The following is a 26288-nucleotide window of genomic DNA, read 5'->3' as shown; positions in this document are numbered from 1 at the left end:
TCCGAGATGCCTTCTTTGGCATTTAAAGACAGAGGGACCAACTGGGCTCTGGCCCGGTCTGAGCCAAAACTCCCACAAAGCATCCCATGCAGCCTTCCCTCACCAGACTCAGTGGGCTGTTGCCACCGTGTGTGGAAGGGCTCTGACAATCCCATAAGGCACAAGGCACTGGTCTGCAGAACCGCCTAGCAAAAGGCTGCCCTTTTTCCAACCAGAGGTCCTTTCGATAACTGACCAGCAGACTCTTCCTCCGAAAGATGAGGGTCTGACGAGCTCATCCTCTCAGAAGGTTCTAAACCCAGTTCTGAACTCTGATTTTAAATACATGCAAGGTGCCACCAATAAGAATCTATACATTGATGGTCAAGTTTTCCTCTAGCGACACTAGCCAGGTGGCCTTCATATTTACTTCCTCTCCCTTTTCTTGCCGTGGCTGAGGAGAGTGGTCTCAGGTCTTTCCTGCCCTTTGCTCATTTTTAGACTCCCATCTTCAAAAGCATAATGCCAAGACATTCAGTCAGGCAGAGTCTCAAAGCTTGAGCATCTTGCAGCATTTTTTAACCCTGCATTAGCAACTGACATGGGACCAAGTTCAGTGTCAGATTTTGTATGTATCACATCTCTGGGAAAAGCCTGCCTGCGAGGCTGCTCTCCGGCAGGTTCTACTCCCAGCACTGAATGCATGCCGTGGTATTGCACACCAGGGATTTAGGGAACACACTTGTTGCTAAGAATGAATGGGTGTTGTGCATGGCAGAAGCAGATGGCTCTTCAATTAATTGGGGGAAAAAAATGATGCTGTTTCCTGAAAAGAAACATCAGGTTCTTTGTAGCTGGGAATTTAGAAAAGATGGAGAAAAACTCGAGATCTTTGGAGGAAGCTCCAAGTGTATTTTTGGACCAACATATGCCAGAGATCCAGGCTTTAAAAATGAATATATTGTCTTTGGGACCCTGCCGTGGACCATGTGTGTGGGGAGAGAAGGGTGCTTTTTCATTTTGGAATCTTAATTGAGGTCTAACTTCAGAAACCCAGTGCTGACAAAAAAGAACTATGTCATCCCCAGTTATTATTTGGAAAACGTCATGCTATCTCTCTGGGATTTGATTTACAGCTTGAAGAAACACAATTCCTCAGGAACAGTGAGCTAGGGCAGTTCATTTCTTCCCATGAAGCAAAGGTCTCCAACAAATATGCTTGATGCCATTCTTTCCGATCTACTTTTATCTCATTTTCAGTAACCAGAATAATTTGAGAGTGCTGAAAATAAACAACTCCGCCATTCACTATTGTGCTAGTCACCTAATTTTTCTGGTATCGTGCCAACTAATAAACAGAGAAGGTATGCTTTTAAATTCTGTGATTTTTTTCATTACTTGATATTGACATACTGGCTATTGCTTTATGATTTAGCCTCCTAACAATGATTGAGTTCACTCTTTCAACTCATACACACGACTTCTAATTTTAAGTTCTTTTAATAACCTCAAACACATGAAAAACAAATAAAATGAGCTGATAATTCTGCACAGTAAAATACACTTCACATATTTAGCTATCACGCTGTGGAATAACTCCACAATGTCAAGTAGCACACAATTAGTAAAACTGTAGGGGGAGGAAAAGGAGTGTTTTGATCCTGAAGAATTTTGATCCTAATCAGATTGAAATTTCAACATTCTTGTAGTGCTTAATATCTTCAATCACACACACACACACACACACACACACACAAATCAAACTGATGCCAATGTCAGGTTTTGCATTCTGTGACTGAAATAAAATGCTAAAATATACAAATGCATCTCGCTTTGTACAATAAACATTAACATCATTATAAAGTAAGATTGAGTCTAAAATTGTGTGATGGAATGTCTGATGTTTACCTAATTCTCAAACCAAAGCCAGCCCAGAAACAAAATGACAGAGCATGTAATAAGTCTTGGTTGTGTAAACACTGGAAGAAAAGGCAAAAAGCACAGGATCCTCCTGTCCAAAGCAGTAGGCTGTTAACGAAGGATGCCTCGACTGTACCTTCTTGGCAGGAGAAGGTCATGGCGACATAGAATCAGCTGAAGAATAAGATAGAATTCTAAAACAAAGGGACGGTTCAAAAATAAACCACATTAACTATTTAGCTTTTCTTCCTAGAGCTATTGGCACAATTCCTGTTTCTGTGCAAGAAAGACAGGTTTTAGCCAGCTGATAATATTTCCTGATATTTTGATATCTGTCTTATGCTCCAGTTTACAGATAAAACTTTAAAAGACTCTATAGTCTTTGATAACTCAAAATGCAATCTTTATCACTTATATCTTTTTCCTAGCATAGGCATCTGTAAATCCATAGATGAACTTGTCTCTAGAATAAGGAAAGTAAAAGGGAATCAGCTGCAGCAGGAATTGACAACTTCCATCAGTTGAACCAAGAACTTTGGACCATTCACTCTCCCACTAAGTTAACATGAGACGCCCGATAGTTCACTGGCTTTCAACATAAAGAATCACTAAGAATCGCATTATCTGTACCAACATGGTGGGTGAGTGAAATTATACTGGGATTCTAAAACCAAGGGGGTTGTAGGACCTCTTCTTTCACACGGTGACCAAAGAGCTCTAATTTTTCTTTTTTTTTTTTTTTTCTTACACCACCCTACTGGAGTCATTAAACCCAATGTCACTGACTTTCCAGGCCGAACTGACCCAACCAATATTTTGAGGTTTGAATTCTCGACTACTCATCTAAGCAATTATTTGAGCATCTTGGCCTATCAGGCTCCAGTCCTCCAGGACTCAGGAGGTACTGACCTCCAGATGACCAGTCAGATCTCCCTTGAGTCTGACACCCCCCTTAGCTCGAGCATTCAAGAGCAGCGCACCTGTCTACCACTCTGCCGATAGCCCACATATAGAAGGGCAGACCACGAATGCTAAACCAAACAGAGAAACATCCAGACTTTTGTCTGTAGAAGTTGCTCAACTTGTCTTGGGATATCCCCGGGGACCTTTCCAGCTCAAATGCACGATTCTAAAACCTCAACAGAGTGGTGAAGAGAGACTTCCCTTCCCTCTAGAAGGTTGTGCTCCACTAGCAAGGCTCAAGGCTCTGCCACTATGGGACTTCCAAGAAAAAGGAGCCAGAAATGCTAGAAGTGGTTGCAGTTTTCCCTTCCTAGGACATTACCCAGGATAATGAAACTCTGTGAGAGTTATTTCAGAAGGCAGAAAGACCTGCAGCTTGTCTGTGAGATCTTGTAGAATTAAAAGGCATGACTCACCCAATATATTTGGGGGATGTTAAAAAAATATATAAACATTAGCCTCAGTCTTTATTTCTTAATTACAAAATTCTATCCTCCTTTACAAAAGTCATGCCCAGCTACCTGGCAGAACGCGTTGCACACTGTTTTGCATCAATAACCCCTACACTTCCCTCCTGAAGGCATCTCATCGCCAAATGCAAGCCGACTGCTTAATGCAGGACTAATTAGTATATCCCCTTCCCGTCTGCAGGCCTTCCATTGTAATTCCTTCCCAGCTCATTTTTTTCCACAACCGCGCATCAATCAAAGTAAGTGCCCTGCCTGCCTCGGAAACACAAGATGTCCTCCGTGCATTTGTCATCTGCCACGCAAACAAAGGGGGAATTTAATTGTTGATCTGGGGAGGCAGCCGCCGCACAGGGGAAAGGAAGCTGTGGTGGGGGGAGAGAGGAAGGCACAAAGTTTGGTGGGTGGGCCAAGAGCAGAGAGCCTAGGGTACTTCTTTCTAGGATCTTACTTGGGCTTTCTTGGGGCCGGGCCTTCGGGGATTTAGCTGCAACCCGATCATTGGCTGGACATTTTCCCCAAAGCAAATGAGTTTCTCTTCTTCTTCTGTATGAATGTGAAAATGCCACTGAAAGAAGATACACATCACAGCTACCATGTCAGACGGTTTTCAGAAGCCAGGTCAGCCTGCATCATGTGCCTGTCCATCAGCCGAAAAAAGAGGGTCACAGGGAAACAAAATAAAGTCAGGGTTTTATGCAGAAGTGAATGACCTGCATTATCTTCGTCTTTTTGTTTTTCCATTTTTGGGAAAATACTGATTTTGGCTTTTCCAGGCTAAAGATAGGCACATAAGAACAGAGCCCAATGAGGGCCTATCAGCTGAGTGTCCTGTCCCACCGCATTATAGAAATGCCCACCCTCAGCTTACTGAGTCCAGACCTGCAATTAGCAAGTTCCCTAGAAGACTCCCATGTGGGTTACTGGTTGCGGACGGACTTAAACTGACATTTCGAAGGCATTCTTGTACATTAAGTAAAGATAAATACAAAGTGACTAACAATCTTAGGGGGCTTAAGATTCCCCTCCTGTAATCTGAATGTTGTGAATACCAGTAAAATGCAAGTAGCAAACTGGCCCTGAGGGTATCTGAGGCAGTGTTCAAATGAAGAGTAGGTGATTACTTGATAAAGAGATGGACTTCTTTACAAAAGTGCAGGGTTTTGAACATCAGTGGAGAAAGCTGTTAGAGTATAAATAGAAGTAACAATCAACTCATAAACAAAAGGAGGTCTTTCAGTTTTTTCAGGTATTTTTCCACGTACTTTTTCCATGTGTGAATACAAACAGTAACATTTTCCCTGTCCAATTCATCCAACATCTGTGCGTACTTATTGTACACAGAGCTCTGTGGTATTGCAGTAAGGTTTGAACAATAAGGTGTGGTCTCTACCTTCCAGGAGCTTATGTACCGGTAGAAAAGATAGCATGAAAATAGCCCATTTTGAAAAGGTAGCATCAAATGAGAACTATTGAGATGGATAAAACACAGATATCCCAGAGATTGGGGTGGGGGTGGGGAATGGGGCAACAAGGGGGGATGGACAAGAAATTCCAGAGACACCCCATCTTGAAAGAGGATGGCAGGAAGCCAGGGTGGCAGGAGATGGGCAGAGGGGCAGGGTCAGGGACATTCCAGGCTTAGAAGAACATAAACGGACACAGAATACAGCAGTACACCATCTTTCCTCTCTACCCAGGAAGTGGGAACTTTGATGGGACGGATATTTTCTAATACAATCCTAATGTGGATCCCTGGGCTTTTCCTTCTTACTATTTCAGTTAGTAGACGCTTTTATTGTCATAAAAAAGAATACCTGATATTTCAGAGAAATTAACCCCCTCATTGCTCTTATAAAGCATGATCAGAAAAAAAATACTTCTAAGACATCCATTTTAACCTAAATCAACCAAAATAAAATCAGTTCCATCACTTCTTGTACTCTATACAAGATTAAGAACAAAATGCTGGTGAAGTTTTATAACTCTTTTCCTTAAAATGTTGATGTAATGATAACTTGCCTATCTCAAAAAAAAAAAAAACAAACAAACAAAAAAAAAAAACACCTCCAACTTTTCCCTGTTTAACACAGATGAGGGACAGTGATTTAATTTGTATATGTGTTTAGCATACAATGGTTTTTCCTAAATTTAGCACTAATTAAGGATCAGATCATTTAAACTTCTTTATGAACTCTGTATCCCCTCTGGCTTCCTAGAATTTTTGGTGGGGCACATTGACCAGAATGCCTTCAGTTCCAAGGGACAGAAAACACAAGCAAAAAATGACATCACCTTCCTCTGTACTCGTCTTCAGTTTCTCCTCATGATCAAAAGACAGCTGTAGCACTATCCATCACCAGTCCCTCACAAGACAATGTCCCAAGTCAGGAATGGGTCCATCACCATTCTGTGTTCATTTTTTAAAGAAATATTCATCGTGGTCCTCCAGGAAAGAGAGCTCCCCCGGCCCCCCACACCATGTCCCATTGTCCAGCATTTCACCAAGTGTCCAAGCCTGAGCCACACACTGGATGCAGTGACCGTGACTGACTTAAATAATCAAGGGTTCTCCCCCCGGGACTTGGGAAAGGTCCCTGATCCGGGAAGAAGTGCTGCTTTCTCCTCCCTCCTCCCCAGCGTGAGCACTGCCCCTGACACTGCCACAGGATCTAGGAAAGTGGGTGAGGGTCAATCCCAAGGGCTCCCAAGGAGCACATTTTCTTCCTTTATCCTTCTTTTCCCTTCTTTTTTTTACCTACATGAGAAGATGAAGGTTAACTGAACCCATTTGTGGTCATGGTTTCATAATATACGGAAATCGAACCATCATGCTGTGTGTTTAATGCACACAGTGACATTTGTCAATTATTTCTCAATAAAACTGGAAAAAAAAGGAATAGCCATTCAGTGGACACCCAACAGTGACTGCTACTTGGGAGAATCTGACACATTTTCACAACAAAGTCCTTGGATATCTGAAAATCTGCACAACAGGGGCACAAATGGCACGTGTCTAGGCTCCTTTCAATACTCTTGATTTTGCCAACACTAGTTTCTGGATATATGTGCCTCACCACGTATATATTTCATGTTAAAGATGTTTAGTGACCCTCATAAAATGTCCTTATGCAGAAACACATGGTCCATGAGAGACATAAAATAAATCTGAAACAAAGATCCAACCTCATCCTTTCATCTTTTCTTAGTTCTCCCTACGTTCCAGCTTAACCTTGCTCAATACTTCATTTTTTAAAGGAGGTGAAGAATTCACCCAGGCCAGGTCAGACCCCCATACTTTCAGACCCTCAACCCGCTTTCCCTAAGAGTTATCACAGTTGTAAGTGTCTTAGTGAAAGCAGTAAGTATCTGTCTCCATAGAAAGACAAATGTGGGCTCCTGGGTGGCTCAGTGGGTTAAAGCCTCTGCCTTCGGCTCGGGTCATGATCCCGGGGTCCTGGAATCGAGCCCCAAGTTGGGCTCTCCACTCAGTGGGGAGCCTGCTTCCTCCTCTCTCTGCCTGCCTCTCTGCCTACTTGTGATCTGTCTGACAAATCAATTAAAAAAAAAATACAATCTTTAAAAAAAAAAAGAAAGAAAGAAAGGCAAATGGAGGTAAGTCCTGTTTTCAGGATGAAGAAAACTTCCCCAACAGTTCCCAAAAAGAGAGACCTCCCCATGGGTTTCAACTCTCCCCTATCTCACCATATTCCAAAAGTAAATCAATCTCTGGTAAGGGAATGGGATTACATGACTGAGACTAATAGTGGGACAGGCTCACAGCCAATCTTTACATACTTGGAGATCCTCCAGGGCCTGGCATGGAGTAAGTAGGCACTCAAAAGAATATTTATTGAATGAGTTAATAAATCCACCATTTCCCTCTGCTCCTAGCCATCAAGTTTTCTTAATTCCCTGCTGAAGAGTTCACTGCTTCCCTTTATATGGCAAATCCTCACCCCCCATTTCCCACCAACAAAGTGAAACACCCTGTCCTTAACTATTTTAGGTCAAGAAAGTCAGGAATTAGTGGTACAGAAACGCCAGCAGAACTGTAAATATCTTGAAAAAAACTGAGATCTCAAATGTCACTCATGCCGACCATCACTGATTTTTTTCCTGTCCTAGAACAAGATACCATCGGTGTTTAAAAGGCTTGGTCTCCAATTCAGTACGTTATCATGAAGAAAAGAGGAATTTATTTTTTAAACTTAACAAATTGACAAGTCCTAAATCAATGAAAAGTTTTCTGCATGATTCAATATTAACAGTTAATAAAAATCTATCAATTGGCAGTGGTATAGGAAAAAATCTCTTCTAAGGTTATAAATCACACAGATAGTGATTCGAGCAGGGCCTGTCATTAGTGTATTAGGGGGAAAATCCATAGATGATGCATACTTATTCACAGAACATCCACAGTCTTCTGTCCTCAAGCTCGTAACTCACGTTAAGTATCAAATATCATTAAACTTCACCAAATATTGCCCGGCACACGGATTCACAAAAAAACTAAAAACCAATTTGTGGATGCCTGCTATTTAAGACATCTAGCTCACTAATTGCAAAATCTATAGGAAAGTCTGCACAGCATCAAAGCCTGGGTTGATCCTCTGAGCAGCTCTAAATGAAAAACTGTCTCTATTGCAAGTAAATAAAGCATTTAATGCACAGTTTCTGCCTCTAATACTGTTTCTCCTGTGGGTTTTGAAAATGACCTTCCTGGAAGCATCAAGGACTCTAACTCTGAGATAAAGAAACTTGTTCCTGTTTTAAGTCTATGTCAGGTTCATTCCCCTATAGCCCACAGTTTTCAAAAGCAGAGGAAAAAGTAATCCAGAATTTAAAAAAAAAAAAAAAAAAAAAGTCCTGTTTCCAGAATGAAGTTCCCTGTCAGCCTGCCTTGGGCCTTAGGTGGAGAAGCAGAGATTAAAGAGTCAGTATTCTTTTTCATGTTTCATCTGCCAGTTTTGTGAATGTAGAAAGAAACCAGTGGCTACAGCTAAGCACCCAACTGTGGTATTAAGTAGGAAGGTGTGATTCTCGCGCACACACACACACACACACACACCCGTTACTTGCACGCACTCCACATTAGTGAATCCCGAAATAATATTTGAGATCCTGAGAGAAACACCCCCTCTCCATTCTCCACAGCCACTGGTGAAGGTACCTCACGGAGGGGTGAATGGCGCCGCAGATGCGTCCTCCTATCGCCATGACGATAATGAAGCTCTTTGTTCAGCTGTGTGAATGTGAAGTGTGCGATCTCCGATGATCTCACCATTTCCTATTTATTCTATACTTACCTGAATACGCCAAGTATTGCCGCTTTTTAATGCATATGCAAACCACTAAAATGTCCTTTTGTGAGACACTTTGCTAAAAGACCGCTTTTGATATGTGTTCTTGGTCCCCTCTTCAAACTGAATTAGACTGCTTCCTTCTTTTTAAGACACAAGCAACTCACTATTTAGAATCTTTGGCTTTGATTTGGTGGAACAGCCCAACAGGAAGAGACCATGTTCTCTTTTTTTCTCCATATTTCTGAAGGCAAACTTGTACTGATTTGTTTTGATTTACTAACAGAATTATGTTCCTGCCACAGACACAGGCTTCCTTTATGTCCTTTCAGTCAGTGGTCTATTCCTGGGGACAAAGTTTTCCCAAGGAAGACTGAAGTCCCTCTGTTGGTGGCTGCGTGCAAAGCCATGGATGTGTGCCTCGGCCGGAGTTCATCAGGTTTGGGAGGAGAGAAGTTCTCCTCCACAGGCAGGACATTTCTCGAATGCCTACTGCTAAGCTCAAACCAAGAGGCCAGGTGACATTTTTTAAAGATATCCAATAGCACAGAGCATTCGGTCCTTTGTGGGGGAAGTGTGTTTGGCATAACGGATCACATGTCCTAAAATGGTAGTTCCTTGAATGTTTCTTCTCATTGAGCTCTATTGGTCACTCCCTTCACCATTGGGGGTGGGTAGGGTTTTAATGCCAATAGCCAAAAATTGTCAGATGAACAGGACTGGAACACTTCAGCCAGGAGGATTTACGTCTCTTTGTTACATAGTCTCCTCCCAAAGGTGGGGTCACCCCTGTCCTCTAAAGAGCACAGCCTGTATCTCAAAGCACCTTGAGCTTGCTTGTGGGGTGGTGCTGATGACAGCTTCTTGGTTCTCCTCAGACCAGGAGCAGCCAAGAATAATTGGTTATGCCCTGGACTTCAGAGTAAAAGAAACAAGTTCTGGCGTGCTAGCGGAGGCGCTCAGCATGGCCCCTGGGACCATTTGAGATTTATGTGAACCTGGGAAACCCATGTCCATGCATCCTGTACCTTCACGCTTATCCTGTATAACCTCAGTAAAGGCCATCAAAATGTTGTGAGAGCCCTAAAGAAAACTAGTTCCTATGGTACAACCTCAATGATGTAATTCTAGAGATGTTGTGATGTGACCAGCGAATCCAGTGAGGGGCACACGGGCTGTTCTACCAAGTTGGGGACCCCAAAAAGCAAACTTTGAGATAAATCAAAGAGAAGATGCCACATTATGTGTTGAAAGTACTCAGACGTATCATGGTATGAAGCTAAAAATACGACCCACATATAAAATTTCTTTCTCTCTCTGCTTCCGCTTTTTATACTTTGAGCACATTGTTATGAACTTGGTCTGCAGCTCTTTGGTTTGATGACTGTGTATCTCTTTTCAAGGGACAATTAGCTATTTTTTAAGGACCTCCATATCAAGTAAGTTACAACGTGCTTTTTTCAGATTTTCCCCACAAAGGGGATTTTAAGAAATTGCCTGACACCTTCTCTCATTTTCTCCATTATCTAAAGCTAAAACTCACAAATAAAAACAACAGCCACTGGATTAAAGCGAATTGGAAAAGTTTTTGTGTTTTTTTCAAGTTGTCTAATTTATTACAAACTAAAAATCTCTTTCAAACTGGCACCAAGGTGGCTTTTCTTCTTGAGCTGATTAGGACCACATGAGCTCAGGAAAAGCTGTCAGATCCTGCCTCTGGCGCAGCTGGAATGATCCAACTGATTTGCCAGTATGATTTTTTTTTTTTTTTTTTTTTTTTTTAAAGAACGAAGCTTCATCCCAAAGTCATAAATTTATATTCTGGAGCCCCAAGCAAAAATGAGTCCTTGTTCATGTTAAAAGAAGCAAAATTCCATTGTGACTTCTTCTTATGGGACCTCCTGGAAAACAAAAACAACGAGGGCAATATTTTGGTCCCCATTTCCTGCTGTAGTGGGAGCTAACTCGGCACCTTCTCTCTCCCTGTCTGGCTTCCCACTGACACGTGGAGGTCACGTTCAGAGAACAGTAGTCCTCAGAAAAGAGCGGAGATCTGTGTCTAGGCCAGAACGTGCCTTCACCTCTTAGGAGTCATTTGTCACGCTGGCCCAGGGCAAATGAATGGAACTGGTGAAATTTGCTTTCTTCAGCCGACCGCGCTGGGCTCCCAGACCTGCTCTGTGGCATTCTCCACAGCAAGTCAAGACACACAAGTAGCTGCCTGACACCCCAAGAAGCCCGAGGGGGTCCCCTTCCTCAGCGGTCCTTCCACAACCACTTCCTCACACAGAGACCTACCAAGCCTGCCTATCCCAGTTAGACTCCTGTCTTTGCTAAAGAGAGCCTAGCCTCTCCTTGCTAGCGAGGCCATCATCTTGGCCTGCATGATGAGGAAGACTGTATTATTGGGCCCTAATAAATCTGTATTTATTCTCAGGAAACAGAGTCATATCGCCTTAACTCCAAGAGACGACACCACATCAGTCTTGCAGCCCCTTTCATGGCACATACATGGAGCTCACCAAGGAGCCAGATGTTTTACTCGCTGTGCATTTCAGAATTGAGATTTTGTTTCTTTCTTGTTTTTAAGCAAGAGAAAGTATTATAAGGAATAGGGGTGTGGATTTTTATGTTGATTCTGCCAATTCTAATCTAACTTTAGAATTCCTTTCTCACTTCTCCCCTTTCTATGCACTGTAACCTGGGGGTAATTTTTTTTTTTTTTTTTAATTTTGCCTATATACAGTCAGAGTCCAGTCCGGAATCCCCAGCCGGGCTGGGCCGATCTGGCTAACCTGCCATCTCAGCGTTTTCTTCACGTGAGCGTCCAAGAGCGGCCTCTTCGTCTCTTTGCCCTGGTTAAAAACACTAGAGGGCACTGGGTGTGGTGAAAAAATAATGAATAATGTTTTTCTGAAAATAAATAAATTGGAAAAAAATAAAATTAAAATTAAAATAAAAAGCAAAAATAAATAAATAAATAGATAAATAAAACACTAGATATTTGCAATTATCCCTCAGTCCAGAGACAACGGCAGACAGAACCTTCCACCAGCCACCACTGGGGGCGCTCTACGTTTCCCTGGGTGAAAACAGTGGGCAGAATTTCCTCCGGCGTCCCTCCCTCTATTAACAGTTAACCAGGTTGAGAGGATTTGAATAGAAGCACGTCTTGTTGCATGCAACAACGATTTGACAGAAGAGCTGTATGGCAGACTGAGTACTTTGCCGCTCTCAGCTTCACCACGCAGTTTTGTAGCCTGGGAAGCCATGCATGCAGAATGGCAGAACTTACAATCGCCTACAAAAGGAGAATACAATGCTACCTGTGGAGCCTCGCTGCCGAGAGAAGATGACAGTTCCGGGCCTTAAAAATACCCCAAACTACTGAACAGTCTCAGAACAGAGCTGGCCACTATGGGAAGCCCTCGTCAAAGCAAATCTTTCTCAAGCAACTGCGAAGGCATAATTATTAAATTTTACAACCACGCGTTGAGCGCGTCGTGGCGCGAAGGGAGAAGGGGTGACAAGCGCTGGAGCTTCTAGGTTTCCGGACCTAAGATGCGGAGGGGGTCCTTGGATCACTTTTTGAGCCACGAAGAGCGGCTCGGACGTGACGGGATGAGCTTCCACAGCCTTAAAACACGGCTCTTTTCCAAAGTGACTTCCCCTTACCCATCCAACACCCCCCCCAAAAAAAAAATCAAAATGTACTTCATGAAACTATTGTATATGAAGCACTTATTAGCCGTAATTAAATGGACAATATGAATTTACTACGTCTTTAGGACTCTGGCTTGTTCTGGTTTAGAGCAAGATGATTAATGCAAATACATATTACTTGAGATAACCATTTAGCAGCTAATTTAGCCAAATTTATTACAGCAGTTAGAGGTTTTTCATTTTAGCAGACGGAGACAAGGACATGCCAAAAAGTGGGCAACGTGGACGAGTGCACACTGCCCTCTAGTGGCCAAGCGCCTGGCGCGCTTTCCGGGGGTGTGGAGTTGCCGCGATCCCTAGCCAAGTCAAAACAGCGGGTTTTGCACGTTTCCGGCATCCTTTTAAACCATTCCTTTCCATGGCACTTTATTTCAGGGGATGATTTACTGCACTTTCCCCTTTTACTAGCTCAGGAGTACCCAGATACAAATCAAATCAATTTCAACTTGGCAAGATTTTGGTTAAAGTATCATTTTTAACATCTGCATTTTAAAGCTCTCCTTCAGTGGGTATTTAATGGCACCGTTTCACATTACTGATTGTTTTTACTTGTTCCTTCATTTGGGGCCATATTTCAGAGGCTGTGTGGAGCTGTCACTCCATTTGGCTCTAGCCAAGTCAATTCTGTGCCTCCCTTAGGCCAGGGTTTCTCTCTGACTTGGTTGGGGGATTTCTTTTGCTCCAACAGTCAGTGAAGTCTCACCAGAATCTCCCCTGACTGACCAATGTAAATTTCGTTCATAGGCGGACTATAAATTCTGCTCGGCAAGATCAAAAGGAGCAGATATATGGGGACACTGGTTGGTATTGCTTGCACTGAGGTGAAATGATCAAAGACAGGGGGTAAAGTGTCTTCGGAACCATTCAAATATCCGGGATCTCAAAGAGATCTACCTCGCAGCTATGAATAAATCACATACAGATTTTCCTTTGTTAGCGTCTGACGTCAAACCCATTGACAATATCCACACCACATTAGGTATTCTGGGAGCCAACAAGATTCGTAGTCCTTTTATTCTTCCTTTCACACCATGATTGCCCAGAACGGAATCAAGTCTTGCTCCAAATGCTAGTAACCCTCGCTCCACTGAATTGTTGATTTTATTTGTCCTGCTAATGGCATTCTACATTAAGCTTACAGAAGGGCACCCCTGGCTTAGCGAGGGACCCCCCCCCTTCTAAGCTCGCCGTTTTGCCGAGATGATAATCATTTGGTCCCTGTCTTAATACGCAATGCCTTGTGTTTTTGTTTTGTTTTTGCCCCCAGTGCTGAATAAGGGCCAGTGTGTGACGAAGTACTACCGCTGGATGCAGAAGAACGGAGGATATATTTGGATACAGTCTAGTGCCACCATAGCTATTAATGCCAAGAACGCAAATGAGAAGAATATCATCTGGGTGAATTATCTTCTTAGGTATATTTTCTAATTCTTTCTCATTTCTGTGTCAGTTATAAAATATGCAGCCCGTGGTTAATAGCTGACATGTTTTATTATCTTTTGGCAGTATCTGGTGTGGAATTATGTGGAAATTCTGCTTTTCCTTCCACAAGACTCAAAGGAATAGGAAAAGATCAGAGCTATGGTGGAGGGGACCTTCGGGGCACATTCACAACATTTTCAGTAATTCTTGGTCTGTCAACATTTGGGCAGCTCTGAGAAGCTGCTTTGGTTTCCCCCACAAATGTTCAGGCTAGGAAAAAAAAAAAAAAAAGATAGACTTCTGCCTACAGATGATGCATTCAAGAAGCACCTGCTTCTCTCCACCCCATAAACTTGCATGCATGCACTCCAATCCTTGAGAAAATTAAGCTAAAGAGCATGGGGACATGGGTTCAGTTTATCCCACCTGTATCCCAGGCTGGAAATCTTAAGCATATTATACCACATTGGATTCCCTTGGCTTTCAGGTTTTGGTAAGCCAAGGAAACTGCTTTGCCAAAATCAGGGCAATATCAGTGAATAAATGAACACCATCTCCTTGTGCCCGATGCCACGTGGCCTCAGTCTAGTTTTACTGCTATTCTAATGCACCCTCAGATTGACACCCATAAATGTGGCTAGGTTCAGCAGCTCTCTAAATTCTAGTCCATGGCCCCATTTCTCTCTTCTTCCCCTTCTGCCTCCCACCTTTGGAGTCAAACAAGCAAAAAGGAAACCAAGACCAACAGCCCAGGTGGTCTGCTTCTGCGGGCAAAATTTCCAGGAGGTTTTCCACCTATCCTGTCCTGAAACTATCAGGAGGCTCACAGCTTGGCTGTGTCCCACTGCCGTCATTCCAGTTTGGGGCTTCTCTTGGCCAAAACCCACCACTCTGGACCCCCACATGGTCTGAATAGGAAAGCTTCCAGTAGGTCTTCTGAATGGAAGTTGGTGCCCTTTGGCTGATAATCTAGACAGGGAGTACCTGAATCCCATTTTTCTGGGAGACAGCCAAATGAGGGCTGAGATGCTGACAACCGTGGCTCATCGGCACACTGACGCTTCCGAGTGTGTTAGTGTGCGTTGGTGATGACTCGGAGGCATGAAAGTGCTTGCTACCAATAACATATCAATCAGACACTAACGATTATTGCTCTAGAGAGGGCCTTAATGTGCACCACTTAAAACAGTCTTCATTTATCTACTTTCTTTTTCCTTCTTTGACCTCTTCTCCTCTACATTAATTCTGTCTAAAAGTCCAAGTATGTGTATTTTGTGTGCCTTTCTCGGAGGCCTGACTTTCATGCGAACTTTCCCGTGTTTGTGATATGCTCAAGATGGGTTCTGACTTCAAGGAATCCTTTCGCCAAGATGTTTATGGAACGATGGCGTTGTGTAATGCAGGTTATAAGAACTCACATGCCAGAGAGAAAATGGAATAAGGTGTTGTGGCATTAACACCCTTTGGCTGGTCAAAAATGGTGTTGTGCCAAAGAGACCCATTACTACCGGAAAGCAGGCATTAGTAACAGAGACACCACAGACTAGAAGACATCTGTCCCCTGCGCTGAGGTCACATAGGGTACTGAAGTCATCCATGTGCTTGCCCCTCCCATTCAGGGAGATTTCTTTTGGTCTGGATCTTTCTGCCTCATTGGTCCCATGACTTCCTACTCTGCCCCCAAATGGAGGCAATAAGATGGGTTAAGAAGAGGTTAGTCCATGAAGTTGGGGGTCAACACCCTTATCTAGCCTGGGTTCAAATGATACACACTCCTAAGTGTCTGGTGATTGTCATCCACCTAACTCCATAGGGAGAGGATGGAAGACCAGTTTTCAGGCTCAAGAACCTCGATCTCAAACATGGTAGACCTATCTCAGCTGACCCAAAGACTCACCGTGAGTTCAATAATAAAAGGCTACAAGTTGGGTGACCAAAGACTTGTGAAGGAGATCAGTACAGATGGGCATTAGCCAAGGAAACTGCACCATGTCATCTGTTCATCGGCATCACGTCTATAAGCTAAAGATCCAGAAGAAAAGGACATGGCCTTGGCAAAATAGCAACTACTAAATATTAGCAAAAGAGCAACTTACTGAAGTTTTTTTTTTTCTCTCTCTCACACTCCTGTCCTTTGTTCTTCCCTGAGCGATATTTTCATACCACCTCGTCCTCCTCAGAATCCCTCACTTCCGGGTCCATTCAGGCCTCTCCTTCCCTGGTCCAAAATGAACACTCCTCTACTGCTCTTCTTCCTGTTCCCTCATGTGTTGCTAGAATCAGAGACTCCAGAGTGTTCAGAGACTGCTTAAGTGCTAAGGCCACTGTCTCCCCCATTAGTCTCATCTGATTGTTGAAAGCTCTGCCACTGAAGCTAATTCACACTATGGCGTAAATGCCTGACTATCCATCTTAGTGAATTAACCCTCCCAGCAACACCGACCATTATAGAGTAGCTACTGAAACCATGTCTCTTTGATATCGGCATTTCACTAGAGATTAGCAAACGGATCTATGATCGTCCCTTGTAAGGGACATTGGCCAGCCACCAGGTAGGGTAGAAGAAGCCTTTTCCTACTTCAAGGAAAGGGGCTCTCCTTGTGTCTTGAGATGACAGGAGCCCATGTTGCTCATTCACTGGGCTGGCCTTCAAGGGGCATTTCTAGAAGATAACCAACTCAAACTGACCGAACGCAACTCTCTTTGCCAGAAGAGCCCTCTTTCTGAATTAAAAATAGAACAAAAATTAAGCCCATTTGTGCAAACGGGGTTAGATCCATTCTGTTAGGGCCTCTTTCACACTGGGACTCACCCCACTGCAATCAGAGTCCCAGCTTAACAAGCCACAGGTGTACACCACATGAGCGGCTGAAAATGTGATTGTAATGGGTGTGTTGACAGTTCAGTAGCCATAATCCATGCATCCCGAGGTGCACCTGTGCGTCTGTCAGATCGTTAGGCGCCGAGGGCTCAGCACACGACCTCCCCCACCCCCAGTCACTTTAGAGCCTTCAGAACAGCTGAGAAGCTCCATCAAGGAACCAAGATGAGGGCACTGAGGCAATGGACTCCTTAGGAGCCCAAGAGATGACAGGGCACACCAGGAGGCATGGGCAGACTGAGCTGAGGGTACTTCTCACTTTCCCTCTGTCCCCAGGTGTTCAACTGGGACAAATGTCAAGCAGCACAGTGCTCCGGCCCCCAGTGCTCCCTGATTATTTAAAAGCCTTTTAGGGGCTTTCCTGTGGCACGTGGGTGTTCAGCCGTTGTAGCGGGGTGCAGCTGTAGCCACAGTGCGCAAAATCCCAGCTCCCACACAAGTCTGGGAAACGCTTTCTCGCGGTGGCTTTTAAACTCTCTCAACTCCAGACACTTAGGGCCAGGGAGTGGGGAGAAGATGGTCCACAGCAGACCATCGAGAATGGGTGTCTGCCCTCCTGATGAGTGCCTCCCTCCCCCCTGCAGTAATCCTGAATACAAGGACACACCCATGGATATCGCACAGCTCCCCCACCTGCCTGAGAAAACGTCGGAATCTTCGGAGACATCCGACTCTGAATCAGACTCTAAAGATACCTCAGGTATTACAGGTATTCCTCCTTCTCCATGTTCTGCGCTCACGGCTTGCCTGTCCAAACGCGAGGGGTGGGCGGTGGCCCCAGGGTGGCCCTTGGAGCAGAGCGACGGTTCCAGTTCCATGGGTACAGAGACATAGGTCACATTGAGCTGAAACGGAGTCTCTTTCACCACACGTGTGTGTGTTTACGTACTGCCTATATACATCTGTGCACACATATAGATGTATATATATATACACGTACGTGGTGTCTATATGTGCATGTGTGTGTAATGTATATGTACACATATGCGTGTGTACATGCTTTCTATACACAAATAGAGACTGACTGATTTAGCAATCGCTCCATGTCGGCCCTCCACTGGCCACACAGAAGGAGTCCCGCCCCGACCCCCTAGCTAGAGTTGGGCTCTTTAAACAGTAACATCTAAGACAGTCTGCATCTTTCAGCCCCAGATATTCACACCCTTGCCAAGCTGGGGTTGAGCCTCCAAAGCGGGATACTTAATGGCATTGGTGAATGAATCTTTGGAAAGTAGACTTACTAGTAGTTCTCTGGGGCAAAAGAAAGTTAATTTAAAAATTTATTTTGCCTCCAATCCCCACCTCCCATTCCACAGACACAGTTAGAGCCGGGGAGGAGCACAGAACTCACAGAATCTTACAGCTTCAGAGACTCCTAAACCTCTTCTAATCCAACCTCTTCTATGGAAATGAAGTAGTTCCACAGTTTGCCCGAGGTTCTAGTCTAGGCTGCCATCCAAAAGCACCACAGCAGAGCCATAAACTCAGCATCTTCCTTAAGTCTCCTAAGCTGCGTTATTGGGGAAATCTATTCTCCCTCTAATGTGCCAGATGGCTAGGGGTTGCCCACCACCATTCTCCATCCCTAGGGCACCTGCTCTCCAGGCTTGTATGCCCATATCCCTCTATCCTGGACATCAGGGAAGCAGGAGGAGATGCCAAAGCACAGAGGATCTTGACTGTTTTCTTATCCTAAGCCGAATTCATTTCAAAGTTCTTTAGTAGGGCAGAAGTTCTAGAATAGACAGGCTCTGCTCATCTATGTGTGGTGCGGGAGCAGGAAACAAAAAAAGACGACAGTTCCACGACCTGCCCCCACAGAGCCTATATTCTAGTTGCGGGAATAGATCAAAGTCAATAAAAATAAGCACCGTCTGATTCCCTGCATGGCTAAGCACTACAGAGAAAAATAACTTCAGGAATTAGGAGTGTGGTTTTCAATAATGAACAAATATTCACTCACGGAGGGTTGCAGACCTCTGTAGAAAGTCACCTTGCATACCATCATTTTTCTGTGTCACTAATGTCTTATTCCAGGTTATTGACTCTGACGCCCTGAATATTTTTGTAGGACTTCTCCAATGTTAATATGCCAAACGATCACCTGGGGATCTTGTTCAAATACAGAATCTGATTTAGCAGGCCTGGGTGAAAAGCTGAGATTGTGCATTTGTAACAAGCATCCAGGTGATACCAGTGCTGCTGGTCTACCGACCACACTCGGAGTAAAGGCCCAGCTAATAGACGCCCCCGGAGAGAGAGAGAGAAAGCCCAGGCTTTAGATGACTAAGGTCGGGGAGCAGCTCAGGTGGGGCAACACACCTCCCTAGCCCTGCCACACCCCACCCATCCCCACCCTTCCCCACCCCACCCCACCCCCGCAGGGGGACATGGGTCCTGCCCTGCTAATTTGATGTCTTTGGTCTCTTCTCTCCCCAATGCCACCTCCGGCCACTGGCCCCACACAGAGGACAACGAGAATTCCAAGTCCGACGAGAAGGGTAACCAGTCCGAGAACAGCGAAGACCCGGAACCCGACAGGAAGAAGTCAGGCAACGCGTGCGACAACGACATGAACTGCAACGACGACGGCCACAGCTCCAGCAACCCGGACAGCCGCGACAGCGACGACAGCTTCGAGCACTCGGACTTTGAGAACCCGAAAGCGGGCGAGGACAGCTTCGGCGCGCTGGGCCCCATGCAGATCAAGGTGGAGCGCTACGTGGAGAGCGAGTCCGACCTGCGGCTGCAGAACTGCGAGTCCCTCACGTCCGACAGCGCCAAGGACTCGGACAGCGCGGGCGAGGCGGGCGCGCAGGCCTCCAGCAAGCACCAGAAGCGCAAGAAGAGGCGGAAACGGCAGAAGGGCGGCAGCGCCAGCCGCCGGCGCCTGTCCAGCGCGTCGAGCCCCGGCGGCCTGGACGCGGGCCTCGTGGAGCCCCCGCGGCTGCTGTCGTCCCCCAACAGTGCCTCGGTGCTCAAGATCAAGACGGAGATCTCGGAACCCATCAACTTCGACAACGACAGCAGCATCTGGAACTACCCGCCCAACCGGGAGATCTCCAGGAACGAGTCCCCCTACAGCATGACCAAGCCCCCCAGCTCCGAGCACTTCCCGTCCCCGCAGGGCGGCGGGGGCGGCGGGGGGCTGCATGTGGCCATCCCCGACTCGGTCCTCACCCCGCCGGGCGCCGACGGCGCTGCCGCCCGCAAGACTCAGTTCGGCGCCTCGGCCACCTCGGCCTTGGCCCCCGTCGCCTCCGACCCGCTGTCGCCCCCCCTTTCGGCGTCCCCTCGGGACAAGCACCCCGGGGGCGGCGGGGGCGGTGGTGGCGGCGGGGGCGGCAGTGGGGGCGGGGCTGGCGGCAGCGGGGGCGGCGGCAGCGGGGGCGGCCCCAGCGCGTCCAACTCCTTGCTGTACACTGGGGACCTGGAGGCGCTGCAGAGGTTGCAGGCGGGCAACGTCGTGCTCCCGCTGGTGCACAGGGTGACGGGGACCCTGGCCGCCACCAGCACGGCCGCGCAGAGGGTCTACACCACCGGCACCATCCGCTATGCGCCCGCAGAGGTGACCCTGGCCATGCAGGGCAACCTGCTGCCCAACGCGCACGCTGTTAACTTCGTGGACGTTAACAGCCCCGGCTTCGGCCTCGACCCCAAGACGCCCATGGAGATGCTCTACCACCACGTGCACCGGCTCAACATGTCGGGACCGTTCGGGGGCGCCGTGAGCGCCGCCAGCCTGACGCAGATGCCCGCCGGCAACGTGTTCACCACGGCCGAGGGACTCTTCTCCACGCTGCCCTTCCCCGTCTACAGCAACGGCATCCACGCGGCACAGACTCTGGAGCGCAAGGAGGACTGAGGCGCCGCCCAGCGCGGGCCAGGGCTCCGCCCGGAGGCATCGTCTGCGTTTTCGTTTAGACCTTTTAATTCTAGCACTTTGAATTCGAGCAGGTCAGCGTCCTCTCTCACCACGACGGCCCCCGTCCCACCCCCTCTTTCTTTAACTTGACTTATTCTTTCCTGTAAAGATATGTTTATTTTTTGCCTTCAGAGAGTCAGATGACCAGTTGCCTGCCATTTTGTCTTCTTCTGAGATGTGTGTTGGGTTGTTTTGCTTTCCTTTGCATCTTTATTAAGATGTCTTTAATGTGCATATGCCTCTGCCATAGAATACTCAGTCTTGTGGTCAAGAGATTTCTCAAGTGACAACCATGGGGTTTCTTCAGCAAGATCTTGATATGATCAAGATTGAAAGAGACAAGCATAAACAATGTGCCCTGTTTGACTAAGTCAAATGAAATGGGGTGGTTTTTCTTTTGTTTTGTTTTGGTTCCTAATTCCTTTAAAAAAAAAAAAAAATAGGGGGATAGTATTTTAGAATTTTATGCAGAATTTAATTCTCTTTTTATGGTTAAGATTTTAAGATTTTCTTACTTGCACATAAAAATAATTTGGGTTCTTAAACTTAATTTCTGGCCTGTGACTAGAATGTTAAAAAAAAAAAAAGTTGGACTAAATGTTAATTACTGAAACATTAACTTAATTTCTAAAACCATGGTGCTATCATTTATTAATCTGTAATGTCTTCATACAAAATGCAGCTCCTGGGCTGGGTTTTGGGAAAAAAAAAAAAAAAAAAAATGTGTTCTGTCCTGGTCTGGAGTCCGCTGCTGCAGTCTCCTTGGTTAGTTAAGACAAAGCCCTCATTAACGTTTGCTGCAGGACTTAAAATTTTTTACCTCCCAACTAACAAACATAGCCTCACATTAAATTTAATGGGTCAGTAAAGCCCTTTTTAAAGGGGCTTTTGGAAAACTCAATCAAACTGAATTGAGGAGCAGTTTAGATACATACTGCCTTTTTTTGAGCTGTTTCTTTTTCCTTTTCTCAGTCTAACTGAGGCTAATTTTTACAACTTCAGTAACACTTCAGAGTAAAAGAAGGAAAAGATATTTAACATGTTTTTAATTTTTTTTTTCATTTCTTGCTACAAAAAAAAAAAAAAAAAGGAAGGTTGTATTCTGGGGGACTGATTTGATTTGATGACATTTTTTTTCCCCTTTGGTTCTCTTCTTTCTAGGTGGAAACCAGTACGGTTTAAAACTAAAGAATGGGTTAATAAGCTTCAAACAGATAACTGCAACTGAAAACCGCACATTAAGTAAAAAAGAGAAAAAAAAAGGAAAAAAAAAGAAAAAAAGAAAAAGAAAAAAAAATCTCCTATTTTGTCTTTGTTGCCAGAAATCAGTGTAGTGTCAAACACTCCAAATGACTGTCAAGTATAAATTCTTCTTCCACTCCATCTTTGGCAGCTGTTTTTAAGGCATCTAATAACAGATGTGAGAACTGTAATGTGTGCAATGTGTACGTGTCCTTGGCTGTCAGTCCCATTGCAGTTTCAATGTGTGTTGCTATATGCAGTATATACTAAGCTAATGTAGTTGTTTTGTCCTTTGTCTTCTCTGTGCTCTATCTCTAGTCCGGAGTGGACCAGTCCCATTCCTACAGTCCTAGTGAATCAGTGATTCTTGGGGGTTAGTGAGTTTTGTGTGGTGGCCTTCCTCCGTAATGTCACCCTAAGCTGCTTCTACTGTCTGTGAATCTTCCGTTCCACTTTTTAAAATTCCTGCTGTTGCTTTGCTGGTGTATATTCTCCCGACCCTTCCTTTCTTTCCCTCCCTCTCCTTTCCCCTTTTCCTTCCCTAGCTCTCCTCCCCTCCCCCACCCGTCCCTTCTCCAAAATCTTCTTCATTCTCAGAGATAAAAAGACTCTTAACTAGCTCAAGGTTAATGGAGCCATTTTTTTCCCACAGTGGAGTTCTGGGTATGACTTTTTCTTCTGGAGTGCACCACGAAGCACTGAAGAATACTGCTCAGATATATTAAATAAATTGATGCCATATAGCCTCAGTTGTTAACATTCCCAGAGTCCCTTGTGCTCTACCTATATAAGCAGTGGGTGCTTTTCTTTGGTTTCCTTCCAGGTTGGCTGATGGAGCAATACATACAAAGCAATTAACCAGTGAGACAGAAAATTATTTCAAAGGTCAACCAACACTTTTTAAAAACAAAAGGGGAGGGGATAATGGAATATAGAATTGTCCTATATATTTGTTTATGTGTGCAATGCTAATACTGTAATTCGGCTGTCCTTTGAATATCACTGTGTTGAGTGGTTTCCTCTAGGACCTTTGATTCCGAGAGTTGGGCCCACATCACTGTGGAATAATAAGTAAACAAAGCAAAACGCCACAAATTTTACCAGTGAGCTTACTTGAAGGATTTAAGGAGGTTTCGAAAGTGAAGAAGGCCAGTCAGGATATTTAAAGATTAATTTTGGAAGCTCTACTCTAGCTATTGAACAATCAAAGGAATGCACCTATCAGCTACAAAGAACAGCTAGACAGCTGTTGTTGTTTTTTTTTTTTTCTTTTATAAATGTTTCTGTGTTGTGTCAAAATGATTTCTGGTGATTTAAACTAACAGATAATCACAGCTGCTGTCTAAATCCATAGTGTTTAAAATTACAAAATGAAAAAAAAAAAACACTTCATTACCTGTGAAGACTGTGTCTGTGTTTTTAACTATTTCTTGTACAAATATATGAAAACTTTTATGAGGAGACTGGTGCCAAGTAGCTGAATAATGGGGAAAGGGATATTCTGTTCGTAAAAAATCTTAGCAGTGTTACCAACTCTACAATATATATAAAAAAAATTAAAACATTACAAAGCGACAGCTATGGTACATTTGTTTTGTGTGAAGCTAACCGGACCTAACTTCCTGAGTGCCTGGCTTATTTTGAAACATTTTTTTTTCATTGACCATTGATAATGCTGCAAATCAGAAATGTACATACTTCATTTACAACAGGGTTCTTTTTATACTTTTGTAGATTCTCATACATGTCACACACATGGTTGTCTTTATGTAACTTAATTTTTTCATCCGCAGGTGCCATTTTCATAATAAACTTCTCTTGAATTTGTTACTATCTCGCATCATTTCTTTTACATGTAACCATCCTAACTAATGAATGCTGGTAGTATTTGTTTAAGCAGGTACCTTGGTCATTACTCTTGATTTAAAAAAAAAGTTACCAAAAAAAAAGATGCATCTGTATTTTTGCTAGTTTTGGAAAAAAAAAAATGCATAGCTTGTGTCGCAATGAGGCCGACAAGGCACAGATTAAGATGCTAATCCAAATACTACACCAAACTTGCAACCATCCTAAATTTTCAGCTACCCCAACTCATTGTCATACTAAGCATATTATGCACATTATCAAAGTTGAACAATGGGCCTGCACGTTAACCACTATGGGAAGTGTGCATTTTTTCTTGATTAATGCATGGTACGTGATGACAGTTTTCACCCATTAATCATGGAAAATGCACTCGATATTTTCATTTATTATAATCTATAATGTATAACCAACCGTTCCATTGCTTATATCTTCTCTTTATACTAAATATGTATTTTCTTTCTCTAGACAGAGTAAGTCCTGGTCGGGCTGTGTTATTAGTTAGGTCAACGCACAGCCTACAGCCTGTCACGTTTGAAGGCAGGTTAGCTGGCTAACAAAAAAAAAAAAAAAAGAAAAAAAGAAAGAAAGAAAAGAAAAGAAAGAAAACTTTAGCTTGCTATCTCTCAGAGAAGGATACAGATGGGTCTCCTGTTAATTCTGTGCTCTCTAGACAAGGAAGAGCGGGGAATGGGTTGAGCCGAAGCAAAAGGCAAACGGTTTTGTCGGAGAACCACCAACTGTTGTAAAGGTCATTCCCTAGTTTAAGCCTTCCATGACCTTTGCCAGTTTGAGGGTGCTTTTTACTAATGGAGGCTTGCGTCAGATCAGCAGACCTGGAAACGTGGTTAAGGTTGTGGGGCCCTCCGTTTCTCTATGGTGCCCTCTACAGGTCCTTGAAATAAATACTTGAAAATGTGAAATAGGGAGAAGGTAAGGAAGAATGCTGAATTGGGTTCTCCCAACACTCTTCCAAGGTTTCTTTCTCTTTTGCTCTGAGAGTCAGAATAGAGTAAGTCAAAACACTGTTGAACCTGGAAGCTTAATCCTGAAGGGAGTGAGGGCTGAAGGCAGCCCCCCCAAGGTATTCAGTCTGGTAGGCGCTGCGGACATTGGCCCTTAGTGATTGCTTCCAGAACTTTCCATAGGGAAGGAACTGCAGAGGCAGAGGGGCACTTATAGCAGTGTGGTACTAGGGCTGAACCTCTGTTGCCTGGTGGCAATGTCTGTTGGCCATAACACTTTATTCTTGGACACCGCTACAGCCCTGTGATCTGGAGGTAGCGGCAATAAGAGTTGAAAAGAAGCTGGCCAGGGATGGATGGGAAGAAATCCTGAAGCATCTGTAGTAGAAGTAGTGGAAATCCTGGATTCTTACCCAAGCTCAAGCCTCCCTTAGTATTAGCAAGTTCCCTGGCCTTTATTTGTACCCACCAATGCTAAAATATGTCACTAATGAAATGAAAAACCTCTCTGGGCCCAAAAGAGAGCAAGCGAGCTCTGGGCTCAGTACTACAGACAGGAAGCTCTGCCGCCTCCCTGGCCACGGGGCTGGCAGCCAAGCCAGGGCCGGGAGCTCCCAGAGGCGCAGGACCTCTCCCTCGCCAGGCCGGCAGCCAGGCAATGTGTCGAGACTCCGGCGTGCAGGTCATGGACAGAACAGGGATCTGCAGCCAGCTCTCTGCACCCGGCCTCTTCTCTTTCCCAGCCCATACTGAGACTTGTTTATCTGGCCATAAAGAACAAGGAAAAAAGAAAATCTCAGAAAGGGCAGCAGGTGGGACAAGAGGGAAGCTTTGCATCAGCTAAGCATAAAGAAACTGATTTTAGTCCTTGCAGATTGGCATTCTGACCCATCTTTGCCTACTCCTAGACAAAACTGGTTTACACTGAGCACGTTTAAAACAATTTGAAGTCAACCAGATCTGTGCGCTGCATCGAAGGTAAAACCTAATGTATATTGTGAAGCCTAGAAGATAGTCTGTTCAGGCTAAGATGATGATTAACCAGGTTCAAAAAGTAGAAAGAGTGTAGGACTTAGGAGAGAAAGAAAATTACCTTGGCCAGTCATTCATATCATATAGTGACAAAAGGTAAACCTTGTTCTTGGGCATAATTCCTGAAGAATGATCACCACTAACAGGCTTACAAAATGACTCTGGTGTGCTGAGGTAAGTGATCAGCCTTCACTGCTCCTGCTTTCCCATCTCCCTTAAGAAATCATTATAAAGAAGGGGGGCTGACTTGGTAAACCCCCACGAACACAAGCAATGGCTTGTTCATCTTCATGTCCTCTCTTAGTACCTAGCTCAGTAACTCACAGATAGTCTACGCTCAGTAAAGACCGGCAGAACACTGATGGGTGAAGACATGTAAGATGAAGAAGGGGAGAGGGAGAAGAAGGAAGGGAGGGAGGGAGGAAGGAAAGAAGATAAGGAGAGGAAGGGAGGGAAGGAAGAGGGAATGAGGGAAGGAAGAGAAGAAAGGAAAGAAAGAAAATGAAACAACTTGTCAAGAGGCAAGTATTCCACTAGAAATGTCCAAGTGGTAACGGCAGGATAGCTTGAGTTTCTATCAAGAAAGGAATAGCAAAGTGGGCA

At 44.6% G+C, this 26288-nt stretch overlaps 1 protein-coding gene across 1 annotated transcript in view; it reads left to right on the top strand.

Moving 5' to 3' along the window:
- Nucleotides 1–21025, top strand: part of NPAS3 (neuronal PAS domain protein 3) — an 840213-nt gene extending 819188 nt beyond the window's left edge. Inside the window, exons 9-11 of the mRNA XM_044231862.1 lie at nucleotides 13623–13770; nucleotides 17243–17367; nucleotides 19127–21025. Of these exons, the coding sequence (XP_044087797.1) occupies nucleotides 13623–13770; nucleotides 17243–17367; nucleotides 19127–20523 (1670 nt within the window). The 3' untranslated portion in view covers nucleotides 20524–21025. The remainder of the gene's footprint in view (nucleotides 1–13622; nucleotides 13771–17242; nucleotides 17368–19126) is intronic.
- Nucleotides 21026–26288: the final 5263 nt, after the last annotated feature.

This window comes from Neovison vison, chromosome 13, assembly GCF_020171115.1.
Source record: "Neovison vison isolate M4711 chromosome 13, ASM_NN_V1, whole genome shotgun sequence".
NCBI lineage: Eukaryota > Metazoa > Chordata > Mammalia > Carnivora > Mustelidae > Neogale > Neogale vison.
Note: the sequence above shows the minus strand (reverse complement) of the source record. Positions and strands in the feature narration are given on the sequence as shown.